The following is a 16,299-nucleotide window of genomic DNA, read 5'->3' as shown; positions in this document are numbered from 1 at the left end:
GACCACTAGGGGGAGGAAGCCTGCATCCTCTCACTGTCCCCACAGTGGCTGGTCTGAGCTCCTGCACATCTCCCCTGGCAGGCAACTCACTCCCCTAGGGGCCCTCCATGTTATTCCCTGCCAGTTTTGATGGTTAGAAAGTATATGATGGGGCTGAGCTGAAAAGCAGCTCCATGTTATGGCAGAAGGCCTGTTTGTCTTCCCAGTTTAGTTTTGAGGCTATGGACCTAGCCATGGCATCTCCTCAGATGATGGGGGATGGCCTAGCCTGGGGTAGGAGAGCTGGGCCAGCAGCATTCTCCCTCCTGGCAGGACACAACAGTATAGAAAGAAACGCATCTCCCAAAAGAAGGATCTGACAACATGGGAATGTGTCCCAGGAAAGAAACCTACAGCCTCAAAGTTAATAGCCTTTTGCATTCAACAAGGAGTAGGGAGGGCCTAGCGAAGCCAGCAGCATCCCTGAGAGAGAGCCGAGTCTCCAAACCCTTCGAAGAGGGAGGGCCCCACTCAGCCTGAGTCCTGCTGACATTCTTGCTGGTGCCTGTTTAGGCTGGACTGACAGATGAGCAAGACAGGTTACGTCAGACAGAGCGAGAGAGCCACCGCCCAGCGGGGGTGCCCTGGCCAAGCGGTGGCAGTAATAACAGCTCCATTTTCTTATGCCCTTGCCATTTGTCAGGTTCTACATATGGAGGGCTTTTTATACAGTATCTCATGTATTTCTCACAACAGTCCTATCACATGGATTCTCATAACATTCTCAAAATCCCAGGTCCGTTTTACAGATGAGAAAACCGAGGCTTAGACCTTGCCCAAGGTCTCATGATGGGTCTAGGGTTAGAAAACAAGGCTGTTTAACTCCAGAACCCACGCTCTCAATCTGCACTAATGTGGGGGCAGGATAGTGGCTGAGAAGGTCTTCAGGGAACCACACTGGGAGAGGGTGAAAGGACTGTCTGGGAAGGGAGACTTAATCCAAAGTCTAACTCTGGAGTAGGGCAGTGAGGGTGTTAGACCTGGGCCCAGCTCCTCTGCTCACGGTCCACCCACCCTCCAGGCCCCTGCCTGTGTCCCGGGACACCAGGCCTGAACTAACGTGGAGTTTGCCGTCACCTGGGTGATCCTGTTGTGGTTGGCCAGGAACATGGAGAGGTTCTGCGACTCCTGGATAGACTGGGGGTCCGCCATCTTCCTCAGGAACTGCGCTGCCCTGAAACACGGGGTCGCAGAGAGGAACGCTCAAGTAACCAGCCTAACCAGGCCTCTCGGGCTCTGCCTCCCACCCGACCCGAGTGACACTGCCCCCGAGGTTAACTGGCTCTGGCATCACAGGTGACTAAAGTCAACGGGGAGTATCTTCTGGAGTCATTCGGAGTTGTTTACACCCTCTGATAAGGGTACCTGAGACTGAGAGGCAAGAATGCACTGAAGCTCAAACTCCAAGCTGAAGGGCAGCTAGCATCCTATCAACCAGCTGGAGGGGTAAGACAGAGTGCAATGAGCACCCCTGGCCCCGCAGTGGCCTCTAACGGACCTGCACAGCCCGCCACGGACCAGAACCAGGGGCAGGAAGCTTTGTTTTTGTTCTGTATTGTGTTCTTTATTGGAAAATCTCTATGCTTCTAAAGCAAAGCATTACATAGAACCCAGTCTATTTAACCTGCTGGGATTGAGAGTGAAGGGATGTTAGGTGCAGGGAACACACGCAGGACGTGAAGGGAAAAACTGTGGAGGCCCAGATTTTTCTGGCCACTTTTGAGTCAGGCTTGTGAGGGGCTCTTTCACAGCTCACTCAGGAGGATAGCGTGCTGAGAATCAGTCTGTTGTCTGCTTTCTTCTGCTTTCTCCAGTTACTAGGAGGAGAGGCCTTTCATCAGACACAGAAGAGCCTTCCCAAGAGATGTGTCTAGACAACACAGAGGAAATCTGCTGCTTTTGACTCACCCTCCCGCCCCCGCCCACTTTCGCATGGCTGTACTTAATTTCTAGAGAGGAAGGAGCCCTTCCCACTCTCTGTCCTTCTCTTGAGCTGACACTGACCCCCAAGTGACCCCATGGTGAGCACCTGTCCAACCAGAGCTCCCACCCACACAATGGCTGATGAGGAACCTGGCGCATGACCAAGCTGGGACTTTTGCAAAATTATTTGCAAAGAGGAGCATTGTTTTCTTCCCTTGAAGCTGGGATGCTGGCCGGAGGAGGGTTTAAGCTGCCGGAGGGCACCCCAGGGCACAGCCCGCCTGAGAGTGAGCAGGGGCCTTCAGTTCCGGAGCCAGCCCATCCCTCTTCCACAGAAGCAGTTTGGACTGGCTTTCTGATTCTTACAGGAATGACAATGTGGCCACTTTATGATGATCTCACTGGCGCTGCACTACAAAGGGCAAGAGAGGACGCTGCTGCTCCACAGACAGGGAAATGAGCATCTGATTCCATGTTGAGACAGAGAGCCCTGCACAGACCCAGTCCCCCAGGACCCAGCCCTGCACCTTTCTCCTCAAACCACACAAACAGGTCCGGCCCAGCCGCCGTGTGCCAGGGGACTGGCTCGTTTGGTTCTGGAGAAGGGGCCTGTTAGACAGGCTCCATCCTCCTCCTCCCCTTGGCAGGCTACCCAGGAAGTGGGGGGCAGGGGAGGCTGACCTCTTGTAGGCAGAGTGGTCGTTCTTGACGCTGCACTTCATGTTCTTCAGCTCGTCCAGGACCGCGAACATGTTGATGAACTTGCCCAGCGTCAGGAGGTAGGCCTCGGAGACAAAGTCCTTCCTCCGCTCGGCGTGGCACAGCCGCTTCACCTCGCTGCAGAACCGCTCGATGGCCTTGCGCTGCGGGCAGGGAGGGGGCAGCAGGTAAGGACGGGCAGCATGGGTGGGGGCGGCTCCCCGCGCTCTCAGGTGGGGGGCAGGGTCAAGGCTCCCCTGGGGCCCTGGTCAGAGTCTGGACATTTAGAAGCAAATCCGCCAAGAGGTCTTCCTCAGAGGAGTCCCTACATTCAAAGCTGATTCTCAAAGGAACACACCACCCAGTGAGTTGACCCCACGCATTTATTCGTCAGGCTTTTACAGAGAAGCACCGTGTTATTCACTTTTGTATTCCAGCGCCTAGGACAGTGCCAGGCACCACTTGACAAGGGGGCAGGGATTCAGAGAAAGAGGTTCATTCAACCAATACATAGTGTTTATTGAGTATCTACTATGCACTAGGCACCATTCTAGGCACCGGGGTAAAGAAAGAATGAAGAAAAAAAAAATCTCTACCCTATGAGGCTTACATTTTAGTGAAGGAAGACAGAAAACAAAATAAACTACTTCTGTACATTCCAGTGTGATATGTGTTATGGAGAAAAATAAAGTGGGGGGAGGGGGTGGGAGGATGCTTGCCCAGAGCTGGGATGGATGGGGGTATAATGGGGTGTCAGCAACAGGGAATGGGATTTCTTTTTGGGGTGACGAAGATGTTACAAATTGACCCTGGTAATGAACACACAACCCTGTGAATGTACTAAAAAATCATTGAACTGTCCACTTTAAATGGATGAATTATATGGTATGTGAATTATTTCTCAATAAATCTGTTACCAAAGAAAGCAGCTGAATAACAATCCACAAATAAGGCTAAAGAGTAACCCAGAGAGAGAGCAAGAGGGAGGAAGGGGAACAAGACGAGGAGAGGAGGGAGAGAAATGACTCCTTGTGTGTGCTCTCCCCTCCTCAGGCCGGGATACCCACCCGTAATTCCTCGCCTGTGAAGACCAGACTGGCCAGCCTTCCCCTTCCGGAGCCTAAGTCCAAGAGCACTTTCTATGATGGTGGAAACGTCCTGTGTGTACAACCCCCAATACGAGAACCACTCACCACATGTGGCTACTGAGCACTCGGTGGTTCGGGCAACGGAGGACCTGGATTTTACATTTTATTTTATTTTAATTAATGTAAATACCCACACGGGGCTACCGTACGGAACAGCGTAGCTCCAGGTGATCCCAGGCCATCCTTTCTCGGTTTCTGTATAGTTTTTCTCTCTTGGACCTGCCTTCCTAAAGAGTCCATGGTTGATTAACAGCAGCTTCAATGTGTTAACCCTCCTGTGTAACTAGGGCTCTACGTGGCTCTTTACAATAGACCTCCTCTATCCTCGCTACAAGCCTGTGAAACAGGTACTATTTCCAAGGTGAGAAAACTGAAGGCATCAGATATGCTATGTCACTCACAGGCACAGTCACACTGTGGAGGAGCCTTGGTCTCCGCCTCCGGAGCCAGCGTTCCTGCCCTGGGCTGCAGGTATCTGCACCTTCCCAGACACCCCATCTCGCATACAGCAGGCCATGCAGAGCTGAGTGTGGGGCTGAGCATGGGGTGGATATCTGCCAGAGCCTGGAAGTCTGTTTACCAGCCTGAACTCTCTGTGGAGCACGTGCAGGGCAGAGTGTGTGGCATGACCCCCGCCCTGGGGTACAGACTGGTCTTAAAGTGCTCAACCTGCATTCTTGAGCAGCTTCCAACCTGAGCACAATAATCAACCTGTTGCCTTATTTTTCCTTGGTTATTTCTGTTTAACGAGCTGCCCTCTTTTTTTTTTTTTTTAAATTTAACTAGCTTGCCCTCATGAAAGCCCTTGGCTGTCTTTTTCCTCTTTTCCTCCTTTAAAGATCACTCTTCCTGGTTTCCCAACTGGTCTTCCTGCTGCCACTCTTGTCACCTCTCGCCCCTCACATCTGTGCTGCCCTCACCTCCCTTCCATTTCCCACCAAGCAGCCAGATGCTGTAAACACCCCAATCAGATCGTGTCACTAGGGAAAACTCACAGGAGAGAGCCCTGATACCCAAGGACTGATGGTGGAGAAGTCATAGAGACTGGTAGGAGGGGCGGAGGCGCGAAAGGGTTGGCCAGGCAACCACAGACAGCAGCTGAAGTCCCAGAGAGATATCTCAGGTGTGTGTGTATGGGGGGGCGGGGGGGTGTTGGGGGTGGGGTTTGTGCCACTGAGAACCCTTGGATCTAATCCCAAAGCTGGGCTCCCCAGGCAGAGAGCACCAAACTGAGGAGGGTAAACTCACAGGAGAGAGCCCTGATACCCAAGGACTGATGGTGGAGAAGTCATAGAGACTGGTAGGAGGGGCGGAGGCGCGAAAGGGTTGGCCAGGCAACACCTTGTGCTCTGGCAGAGGGAGTGTGAAGTGGACTGGAGCTGTGAGAGCAGAACCCAGGACTGGGGACTCGGGGTATAGAGCTCAGAAGGTAGACACCCCAAGTTTCCTGGTCTGAGTCATTACCTCACGCAGCGGAGGACATCTTTCCAACATAGACATCTGCCTTGCATGGGGGGAAAGACAGTCTACACACCCTATTGGAAAACACCTTGCCCTGAGGCCACTTAAGATATTAAAAGTAAAAATTAGCCTCCAGGCAGAAGCAACTGCCCCACCCTGTTGAAAAAACTCTTGCCACACTGGAGGATGACTGCCTGGAAGCAATTCAAGTCACATCCTATTTGTCTGTAGACAGAGGTGGCCTCTGGAGGCTTTGAGTCTTTGCCTGATCCAATTAGCCAGAAACAGCCTTTAACACTGTCCTACACTAGAGACTGAGAGGCATAGAGGATCTACCTAAAACATAGTCACAAACCCAAACAGACAACCAAAATGATAAAACAAAGAAACAACCCCCGAATGAAATAACTAGCAAATTCTCCAGAAGAAGAGTTAAGTGAAGCAGAGATAAGAAATTTATCTGAAACAGAGTTCAGAGTAATGATGTTAAAAATGCTCAACAGTATGAAAAAAGATATAGTAGCTATGAAAAAAGAACAGTCTGAGATAAAGAATGACATAACACAAATAAAAAACACATTGGAAGGAATACATAGCAGATTAGGGGAAGCTGAGGATCAAATCAGTGAATTAGAAGACAGAGTTGAAAATATCACTCAATTAGAGAGCAAAAAAGAAAAAGAAATAAAAAACAGGAGGTCAGCTTAAGGGAGCTGTGGATCAATGTGAAACACAACAATATCAGAATAGTAGGTGTGCCAGAAGAGGCAGAAAGGGAGAAAGGAATAGGGAAGGTGTTTGAAGAAATCATGGCAGATCCTGTCACTAGAAGCCTCAGTGGTTTCTGTGGTGATTTAATAAAATCCGCACACTGTTTTCACATCCTACTTCATGGCCTTCAGTTCCCTGTGTGAGCAGGTCCCTGGCTACTGCTCCAGCCTCACCTTTTATCCCTCTCTCTCCCACCCTGCAGCCTCCCTGGCTTCCTTCTGTTTCTTAAACACATGAGGCCCCTTTGAGCCTCAGGGGCTTGGCCTTCACAGTTCCTTCTGCCTGAAACCCTCTTCCTCAGACCATCCCACACCAGCCCTTCTCATCACACAGACCTCAGTTCACATGCCACCTCCTGAGAGGCTGTCCCTAAAGCTGCAGCCAAGTCACAGACAGCTGCCGCCCAGGGATTTTTGAAATGTTATTTACTCACAGCACATATTATGCCCTGAGAATCGTTGTTTGTTGTTTATTGTCGGTCTCTCCTCCTGCCCAGAACATACTCCTGTGCTCACTAGAATGGAAATTTCAGGGAGGGAAGGAGTGTCCATCTTGCTCACTCGGGGTTGTGTCAGGGGCACTCAAAAAGTATTGACCAAATGAATAAGCAACATGGCACAAAAACCCAGACCCGTGTGTGCAGAAGGGCAGGGGCCTTCTCTAGTCGCCTGATCCAGATTCACCAATCCCTCACCTGGAAGTACATGAACTTCATGAGCTTGGTGACCTCCGGCTCCAGCACCTCCACCGTCTTCTCGTATATCTCCACACGGTTGGGCTGCTCGTTGCATTTCACCTATGGGCAGAGGGGTCTCAGACATCCTGATCCACCCAGGCAGCCCTGTTGACTTATTAATGGACCCCTTTTCACTCCTGAAGGCACCTCATCCAGGATGATAAATGACAAGGTCACTCTGGTGAGACGAGGCTAGGGTAGCCCTGATTGGGGGCAACACTGCTTCCCAGACATTGGCTGCAGGAAAGAAACCAGCTGGTCCCAAGAACAGAACAGTCCACCTTCAGTCTGTCTGTACTGTGACCAGTCGCTGTACACACGTCCACATTTATCTGTAAGATCTCCCTCCTTCAGCCCTTCCTCACTCTAACCCAGCCGTGGGCAAACTACGGCCCGTTTGAAATTAATAAAACTAAAAAAAAAAAGACCGTACCCTTTTATGTAATGATGTTTACTTTGAATTTATATTAGTTCACACAAACACTCCATCCATGCTTTTGTTCCGGCCCTGCAGTCCAGTTTAAGAACCCATTGTGGCCTTTGAGTCAAAAAGTTTGCCCACCCCTGCTCTAACCCCAGAGGGGCCCCGCCAGATTCCCGGCAGAGAAAAATGTCCCATCCACTGCTCCGGATGCACCCGTGGCAGAGCCCCCCTGGCCACACTCAGGCCCACCAAGAAACCCATGTGCTCTGCCCAACCGTTTTCAACACATCACAACCACATGGTGGGTGTTTTCACAGCACACACACCCGGGAGTGCTAACAAGGCGGCTGAAACATTCTTCACACTGTTTAGAAATTCTTAAAATAGGAGCAACAAGCTCAATGTCCAGGTGATTGAAAGGATAAAATATGATACACTCAATTCAATATCATTATGTAACAAGGAATGAGGCAGATCTATGTCACCTGACATGGACAGACTGCCACCATAAATTGACAGGTAAAAACTGTGATGGGACAGGAAGTGTCACTTAGTCCCATTTTTGTTAAACAAAACAGTGTGTGTGTGTGTTTGTTCATATATGTTACAGGCATAGTTACCCCAGGGGACTAAGATTAAAGGAAGGGTGAGGAACTGTTTCTTTTTACACATCTGTGCCTCATGAATTTTATTAAAATGGGACTCATGAAATATGTGACAATTATAATGATGGTTGACACATACACATATTATCCGTATGTGTCAACGTGAAAAAAAAACATCATCGATAAAGAATAAAGTGTAGCCCAGCTGGCGTGGCTCAGTGGTTGAGCGTTGACCTATGACAGAAGGTTACGGTTCGATTCCGGGTCAAAGCATATGCCCTGGTTGTGGGCCCCAGTGGGGGGTGTGTTGAAGGCAGCTGATCAGTGATTCTCTCTCACCTTTGATGTTTCTATCTCTCTCTCCCTCTCCCTTCCTCTCTGAAATCAATAACAATATATGTTTTTAAAAAAGAATACAGTGTAAAAAAATCAAGTGGCAGAACTATATAAGTAAAAAACAACATATGCTTTGTAAATAATTATTTACAAAATAATAATCATAGAAATATTCAGGATAATCAGCGAGAAAGATCCAGGGGAACAGGCAGCAACACGTGTCCATAGTGATCATGCTCGGATGGGAGGTGGGTTTGGGTGGTGGGGGTGAGGAGTTGGGACTGTCTTGCTTTTTACTTTATACCTTTCTGCAATGGTTTGGTGTTGTACAGTTAGCATATACTGTTTTCCAAATAAAGTATATCGAACAATTTTTTCAAAGTTGGCATCAGTTTTATGGGAAACTCTCTGAAGGTTTTCAGCGTGTCCCCTTGGATTAGCTTTGCTCCCTGCCACCTGGAGAAGCTCAGCTCTCTGAATGGGGTAAGGGGGAGGGCGGTGGTGCCCCCTGGCGGCAGGAGAGCCCCCAGGGAAGGACAGCCTCACCTGGGGGATGGCCCGGGAACAGCTGCGCCAGGTGTACAGCATGACCGCATACTCGTGTCCTTCCTCCAGCATTTCATTCTGAAAAGCAAAACACGCTCATCAGGGAGAAACCGCCCTGGTGCAACAGGCTTCTCATCAGCCCCCAAAACCTCACTGCTCAGTGAGATCTGTGCACCAGCAGCATCCCCATCGCCTGGGAGGCTCATTAGGAATGCAGAGCCTCAGGCCGCTGCCTGGCTGACAGAATCAGAATCTGCATTCAGGAACATTCCCAGGGGACGCACCCTCCCAGGTGCAACATAAGTTTGAGAAGCACTGGCCTCAGGTATTCTCCTCAGACACCAAGGCTCTGTAAGCAGGCTGCAGTTCTCAAAGATGGATAGCCACCTCATAAAGAAGGCAACAGATCTATTTGTTCCAACAGCAAAAGTTGTCCCAGATATACTTAGCAAGAAACTAAGCAACTACCCAAACAGTATGCATAGCACATAGGCTATAAAGAAAAACTAAACAAAGAGTAGCAATTAGGAAAGTATATTATGGTATACTGGAGATATTTTGGTGGAATAGGACTAGCAGGCTCTCTGCGGGGCACTCACTTTTCCTATCACACAGGACCATAATGTTTGCACTTTTTAAGAAGAGCTTATGTGACTATTTCACAAGCAGAAAAATTACTAATGGGTTTGGGTTTTTTTGTTGTTTTTTTGTGGTGACAGAAATTAGATAGTGGTGATGGTTGTCTAACATGGTGAATATATTAAAAAAACACTGATCTGTTCACTTTAAAGGGTGAATTTTATGTTCTATGAACAATATCTCAAAAACACAGTAAAAAAGAGTATTACTAGACCAGCTCTTGTGTAAATGTTTGTATTGATATAAAAATGAACCCTTACTGAGTTATTTTTTTTACTCCACATGTCATGTCTATTTCATAATACCTTTCTAGTACAAGGTCAGATTTAATTTAGAGCTCATTACTTTTTATGGTTTTGTTTTCAACAGCCAATGCCACCGACAACTCACACTTTCAATCAGCACTTTGAAAATCAGGAACACGTTGCCCTTGAGATGACAGAGAACCAAGGTGAAACGTGTGGGTCTCCTGCTGCCATTGCTTCAGAACACACATCAGAAAAGGGACGTGACAGCAACATAAGGAGCATACTAGCAACAAACTTGGCCCTTGGTAGGTGTGAGTATCCCAACTCACTCACCCAAAGAATGTTTGAGCCCTGAGGGGTCCCAGGCTCTGCGCTCCGTGCTGGGACTAGGGCAGTGAACAGGATGAGATGGACTCTGACCTATGGCCAGGGCAGGTGACCATCAACCAGGTTTGTTGTATAACTAAGCCTGCGATATAGAGGTCAGAATGGCGTGGTGGAAGGCGCCCCTGGTGGGGCCATGGAAAGCTTGCTTTCTGGTCCTGGCTCTGTTGGGCCCACCTTTTACCTTGAAGAATGTCATGGTTTTCTCACTGGAGAAAAAGAGTTGGTCTCAATCACTGTCTCACCCCTGGCTGCACATTAGTCACCTGGGGAACGTGGAAGACTCCTGATGCCCAGACACGACCTCCCAGAAATAAATCATTATCCCTGGGAAGGGAGCCCAGGCATCAGCATTTTCAAATGCCCCCCAGGTGAACCCAATGGGCAGCCAGTGTGGCAGCTGCTGGACTAAGGATCTCTAAGGTCCTTTACTTTTATAAGATTCTGAAAGTCCATGACTTAAATGCAATGTGAGTTCAGCTCAAGTTTCAGGGCTGGTAGTGACAGACTGTACCTCTCAGCACTTACTCAGCCCCTGTCTGACCTCCAGCAAAGAGCCCTGACCGTTCCATGCAGCTGGTCAATTACATGGTTTATATACTTTCTCTCACTCCTCTTTCTTCTGGCTCTCCCACCATTTGAGAGATTTACCAAGTGCAGGCAGGAGAAATACAAGAAGCTAAACATCTAATGAAGACACTTTGCTGCTGATAAGGTACGCTAGTGAGAGATTTAGCAAGTTACAAGGTAGAAATTGTTGAGTGAAGTGACGTTTGGGCATTACTCAGGAATGTCAATGGTACATCCTATTCTTGACCCATCTAAGAAGACCGTATCAACACTATCCCTGTGTCGGCAGAATAACAGCCCCACAAAGATGGCTGAATCCTGATGCCCAGAACTGTGAATACAATCCTCTCCACAGCAAAAGGGCCTTTGCAGATGTAACTAAGTTAGAAACCTTGAAATGGGGAGGGAGGCTGTCCTGGATTATCTGGTGGACCCAAGGTAAGGACAAGGGTCCCAATGAGTGAAAGAGGGAGGCAGGCGAGTCAGAGATGGGATGGAGGGCGGAAGCAGAGATTGGAGTGATTGAACTGCTGGCTGGCAGAGGGTGAGCCAGGGAAGGTGGGCCGCCTGTAGAAGCTGGGAAAAGCCTCCACAGACCTTGACTTTAACCCTGTAAGATCCTGGCTGGACTTCTGACAGAAAGAACTGTAAGCAAATAAACTTGTGTTGGTTCAGGTCACTAAGTCTGTGACAATCTGCTACAGCAGAAATAGAAAACACAATCCCCCTCTAAACCAGCCCCTCCTTCTGACTCGCCGTTTGGTGCCCCTGACCTGGTATTTATACAGACAACTGTTAAGCCAGGTGGAGTTAACCTCCAGTGTCTCTCATATCCACTTCCTTAGCCAGCCCTCATGCCATCACCCTCACTCAGCCTGTAATGCCTCCGATGCAGATAACCGTATCTCAACCAGTGTATTCGCCTCACAACTCATTCTACACATAACTAACAAATGGAACTTATTCCCCAAGCAGAGGTCTGTTCACATTTCTCCCAGGGATAAACAATTTTCTATTGCTTTTCATTTTTACTAAATGAATTACAGCCCCCTATGATGGGTGAATTGTGTCCCTCCAAAATTCATATGTTGACGCCCTAACCCCCAATACCCCAGAATGGGACAGGGCCTTTACAGAGGTGATTAAGTTAAAATGAGGCCTTCAGGGTGGGCCCTAATCCAATCTTACTGGTGTTCTTTTAATGAGAGGAAATTTGGACACACAGAGACACCATATGTGCGTGTACTCACAGAAGAAAGGCAATGTGAGGACACAGTGAGAAGGTGGCAGTATGCAAGCCAAGGAGAGAGGCCTTAGGAGAAATCAACCCTGCTGACACTTTGATATTGGACTTTTAGCCTCTGGACGTGAGAGGCTTCCAGTTGGTAGCATATCACAGATCCTTACCTAGTTTTCCATAAATACCGGACAATTTCTTTATATGTACCTTACAGTCCAAACCTAGGCAGCCTTGAAAATTTTTGCCTCTGGCCTGACCAGTGTGGCTCAATGGTTGACCTATGAACCAGAAGATCAAGGTTCGATTACCCATCAGGGCACATGCCCAGGCTGTGGGCTTGATCCCCAGTGTGGAGTGTGGAGGAAGCAGCCGATCAATGATTCTCTCTCATCATTGATGTTTCTATCTCTCTCTCTCCCCCTCTCCCTCCCTCTTTGAAATCAATAAAAATATATTTTTTAAAAAGAAAAGAAAGTCCGGATTCCAGGTGCAACCCCATGATTTACTAGTGGGATCATGAGCAACTTGCTATTAACTTCTCTAGGCCTCTGTTTTCTTATCCCTAAAATGGGTATAATGACCTCTTTGCAAGTTACAGGGCTGTTATAAAGTTCCATAATATCATGTATGAACATACCTTATACATTTTAAAGTTTATATATGTATATATATATATACGGTTATAATGTAATTTGTGTATTTACATATTTTATACATACATACGTATAATACAAGGCCCTACTCAAAAGCCACTTCCTTCATCAAGCTCTCCCCAACACCCTCAAGGCCCCTTCAAAAACAAGGAACTTTGTACTTTTACCATGTCATTTACCTTTAATTTTGTGCATTTTTATTGGTCTGCAAAGAGTAGTCTAGAGCAGACAGACCTTATCCGTGGTAGGACCCCATGAAACTTAACTTTTCTGGACGTCAGTTTTCACATCCATGAAATGGGTATTGTAATAGAACCTACCTCACAGGACAATGAGTTGAGGACTGAGACAATGCATTTAAATTATCTACACAGAAAGTGTTTGATAAATGGTAAGCGTGTCTGTATTTCCACTTGACCCATTGAGAATCCCCGTTTGTCCTTGTATCCCCTGCCCCAGCATTTAGCACAGTCTCTGCAGGCCCCAGGTGCACACTACTTATTAAATAAATGGGTGGGGTATGATAAGACCAGGTTTTAGAGTACAGCTGATATAGAGAGAATGTTGCAGAGAGCTGCAGAACGAGGAATCTGAATTCCTCAAATTTCAGTGCTGCTGGAGAATAAAATCCACGAAAGCCCCAGAGGGAAGGAGCGATCCCTCGCAGATGGGTCAGACAGCTGGCCCCACGTGTGAACGATTTAGGCCACCAGCTTCCTCGGGTCAACAACATGTGATTCCAAAGCCACCGTCCCTTTATGAGAAACCTTTTGTTTTGCTCAAAGTATTTCTAAAGCAGTGGTTCTCAACCTTCTGGCCCTTTAAATACAGCTCCTCATGTTGTGGTGACCCCCCAACCATAACATTATTTTCGTTGCTACTTCATAACTGTAATGTTGCTACTGTTATGAATCGTAATGTAAATATCTGATATGCAGGATGTATTTTCATTGTTACAAATTGAACATAATTAAAGCATAGTGATTAATCACAAAAACAATATGTAATTTTATATGTTTTCCGATGGTCTTAGGTGACCCCTGTGAAAGGGTTGTTTGACCCCCAAAGGGGTCGCGACCCACAGCTTGAGAACCGCTGCTATAGGCGCTCAGGGAAGTGAAGAGTAAGGATAATGCTGGGCCCTAAAGGTGAGCAGGATTTGCAAAGCTGGAAGACACGGGGCACAGGATGGCCTGGGCACTGAGAGAGGCTGGGGCAGGTGTGAGAATGGGCTTAAGGAGGTGGGTCTGCCTGAGGCTGGAGGTCCTGGAATAGCTGCCCACAGCCCCTCCCGCCCTGGCAGGGTCCCAGAGACTCACCATGCTGGAGTGGACCGTAGCCTGTTCGATGTACCTTGCAATGCCTGTGACAAATGCATTCCTGTCCTCGAAGTTCGTGTCAAAGTTGGCCTGTGGGAATTGGAGGACAGGAACATTTGGTTATTGAAAAACAGGTCCAAGGTGGCTGGGTGCCCAGGGAACGCACTGCTGCCAACAAATGCCACCAGTTCTCTGTGGAAAGCTATGTCCACATCACCCTCTCATCTTCCCTCCCCCAAATCCCACTCGGCCACACTGGGCCAGAGCTGCCTACAGACAGGGCCCACATCCGCTTCCCATCAGGGTCACCCCACCTGGCCCTGGGAATAAATGCTTACTGACACTCTACACACCTAACAGCTGCTGAAAAGTTAAGATGTGCACTGCTTTCATCCAGCAGCTGCAAAAACACTCACCTGAGGTGCAGACACATATGTAAAGGTAATAACTGCAGTATTTTTTGTGATAGAGAAAACTGGAAATCATTCAAATGTCCATTAACCGTGAAAGGCTAATTAGATCATAGTATATCCATACAATGGACTTACATGTAGTAGATGGTAGTTAAAAATAATGTGGCAGCAATGTAGTATTGTTAGGGAAAAATATCCATAATAAATTTTAAGCTAAAAAAGTCAAATGATACATCAATATATAAATATAGTATGATTCCCTTGTTATATTAAAAATATATGCATGTAGATGGTAAAAATGTGTGTATATATATATATAGACATAGACATATTTATAAAAAATTTGTTATACTTTTTTTGTATTGCTTATAATAAAAAAGATATTGTCCAGCCAGCGTGGTTAGTGGTTGAATGTGATCTAGGAACCAGGAGGACACGGCTCGATTCCCAGTCAGGGCACATGCCCAAGTTGTGGACTTGATCCCCAGTAGGGGTGTGCAGGAGGCAGCCGATCAATGATCTCTCTCATCCTTGATATTTCTATCTTTCTCTCCCTCTCCCTTCCTCCCTGAAATCAGTATAAATATTTTTAAAAGATTCATATAATTAAAATTTCAATCTGGGTTAGAAAATGTGAATAAACAAAGTTTATGAGTTGAAACTTCAAGCCTGTGCTTCATAAATCTAATCACTGAATGAAATTAAAAATATATTATGCATTATATTTAGTCTCATTTAGCAGCCCAAGAACTTTCAAAAGGTCAAATACAGCAAAGAATTTCAAATTAACTTATTTTTTTCTTAGCCTGGCATACTCGCCCTGCACACCCAGACCAGGGGCTATTTGCAAGGCAGAATCCAGCTGCACGATGCCCTTCTCCCATACCCTGATGGATTACGGTCTTGAGTCATCTGATCATGGTTTAGCACAAGTTCACCCGTCTTGGGCGAAAGCAAACAGCTGTAACGGGCTTCCCTGAGCCATTAGCTGCTGTGAGTAGTTGAAGAGCTCTCCTCACATACATGAAGGAAAAGTAATTACCTTCATGTAGGCTCTAGGGGTTTCTAAATTGCAATATTTAATTCATGAGGTCAGAGCTGCCAACGCCTTGGTTGGTGCTGCAGCAAGAACAGCCGGGAAGGTATTTGGGGTCAGAGCAGATCAACAAGCCTTCCCCGGGGAGGAGGAGCAGCCCTGGTGTACATTTACTAGCTAATCTATTCCTTACACTCAGCTCTACCAGGGCACCAGGGACTCCATCAACTCACGACCTTTCACCTACTAGATGCAGAGCTCCCCCTTCCCTCTGCCTTCAGGGCAAACCCTCTTAGGGGACCCCCCCGGGTTCCTGAGCCCCCAGAGCCCTCGGAGAATTGACCTGGTACATGATGGAGGAAGGCGGAGGCTCGATGCATGGCTGCTGGTCAGGGAGGGGCAGCTCTTCCAGCAGGTCCACGTTGGACAGGGCATCTTCCAGGGTGACGTGGGTGGTCATGGCTGTAGTTTCCGTATTCCGCACTGAGGGGAAGTGAGGGAATGAAGAATTTCAGGGACCTCCAAACACTTCTCTCAATCTCACCAGTTCAGACTCCCTCCAGAGAACAAAGGGAGGTAACATGCACTAAGACCACACTTTCTCTTTCTTCACAAGGTGCCCTTAACCTGCAGCTGATATTTGAGGCTCTCTTCATGGTTTACAAGCACTTCCATGTCTACGACCTCGGCCGAGCAGCACCACATTCCTCTGTGATCAGCACGGTATCATATCCACAGAGCTGGTGCAGAAGCCAGGCTCCGAGAAGTTATGTGACACCCACACAACCACAGTGACCAAGGGCAAAGGACTTCAAATAACGCCTGATGCTAGGACACAGGCCACGGCCAGCCCCCATCGTTTGTTCTTTTAGAGAAAATGTATCAGTTCCACGCTTAAATTATGGCACGGCACAAAAGCCCATGATTGCAATAGCCACGAGTATCCACTTGAAACCAGAGGCTGGGTCTTACAAGCTAATTCAACTGGGACTAAAGAATTCAGGCTCCAGCAATATTAACCTTATTTGCAAAAGCAAAAAGCCATCCATTGGCCTGGGTGTGTTTTGTGAGTCCCACCAAATAAATCAGCCCTGAATGAACATTTTTGT

The 16,299-nt window shown here is 47.7% G+C and overlaps 1 protein-coding gene across 2 annotated transcripts in view; it reads right to left on the bottom strand.

Moving 5' to 3' along the window:
• The window catches only part of CYFIP2 (cytoplasmic FMR1 interacting protein 2), an 88,236-nt gene extending 72,563 nt beyond the window's left edge, over positions 1–15,673 (bottom strand). For both annotated transcript variants that reach the window (XM_006766297.2, XM_006766298.1), the window contains exons 1-6: positions 15,534–15,673; positions 13,742–13,831; positions 8,689–8,766; positions 6,736–6,837; positions 2,644–2,825; positions 1,117–1,213 (exon numbers count right to left, since the gene is read on the bottom strand). In XM_006766297.2, the coding sequence (XP_006766360.1) occupies positions 1,117–1,213; positions 2,644–2,825; positions 6,736–6,837; positions 8,689–8,766; positions 13,742–13,831; positions 15,534–15,650 (666 nt within the window). In that variant the 5' untranslated portion in view covers positions 15,651–15,673. The remainder of the gene's footprint in view (positions 1–1,116; positions 1,214–2,643; positions 2,826–6,735; positions 6,838–8,688; positions 8,767–13,741; positions 13,832–15,533) is intronic.
• Between the last annotated feature and the right edge of the window lie 626 nt (positions 15,674–16,299).

The sequence above is a fragment of the Myotis davidii genome, unplaced genomic scaffold, assembly GCF_000327345.1.
Source record: "Myotis davidii unplaced genomic scaffold, ASM32734v1 scaffold18, whole genome shotgun sequence".
NCBI lineage: Eukaryota > Metazoa > Chordata > Mammalia > Chiroptera > Vespertilionidae > Myotis > Myotis davidii.
This window is presented reverse-complemented; position numbering and strand designations above follow the sequence as displayed.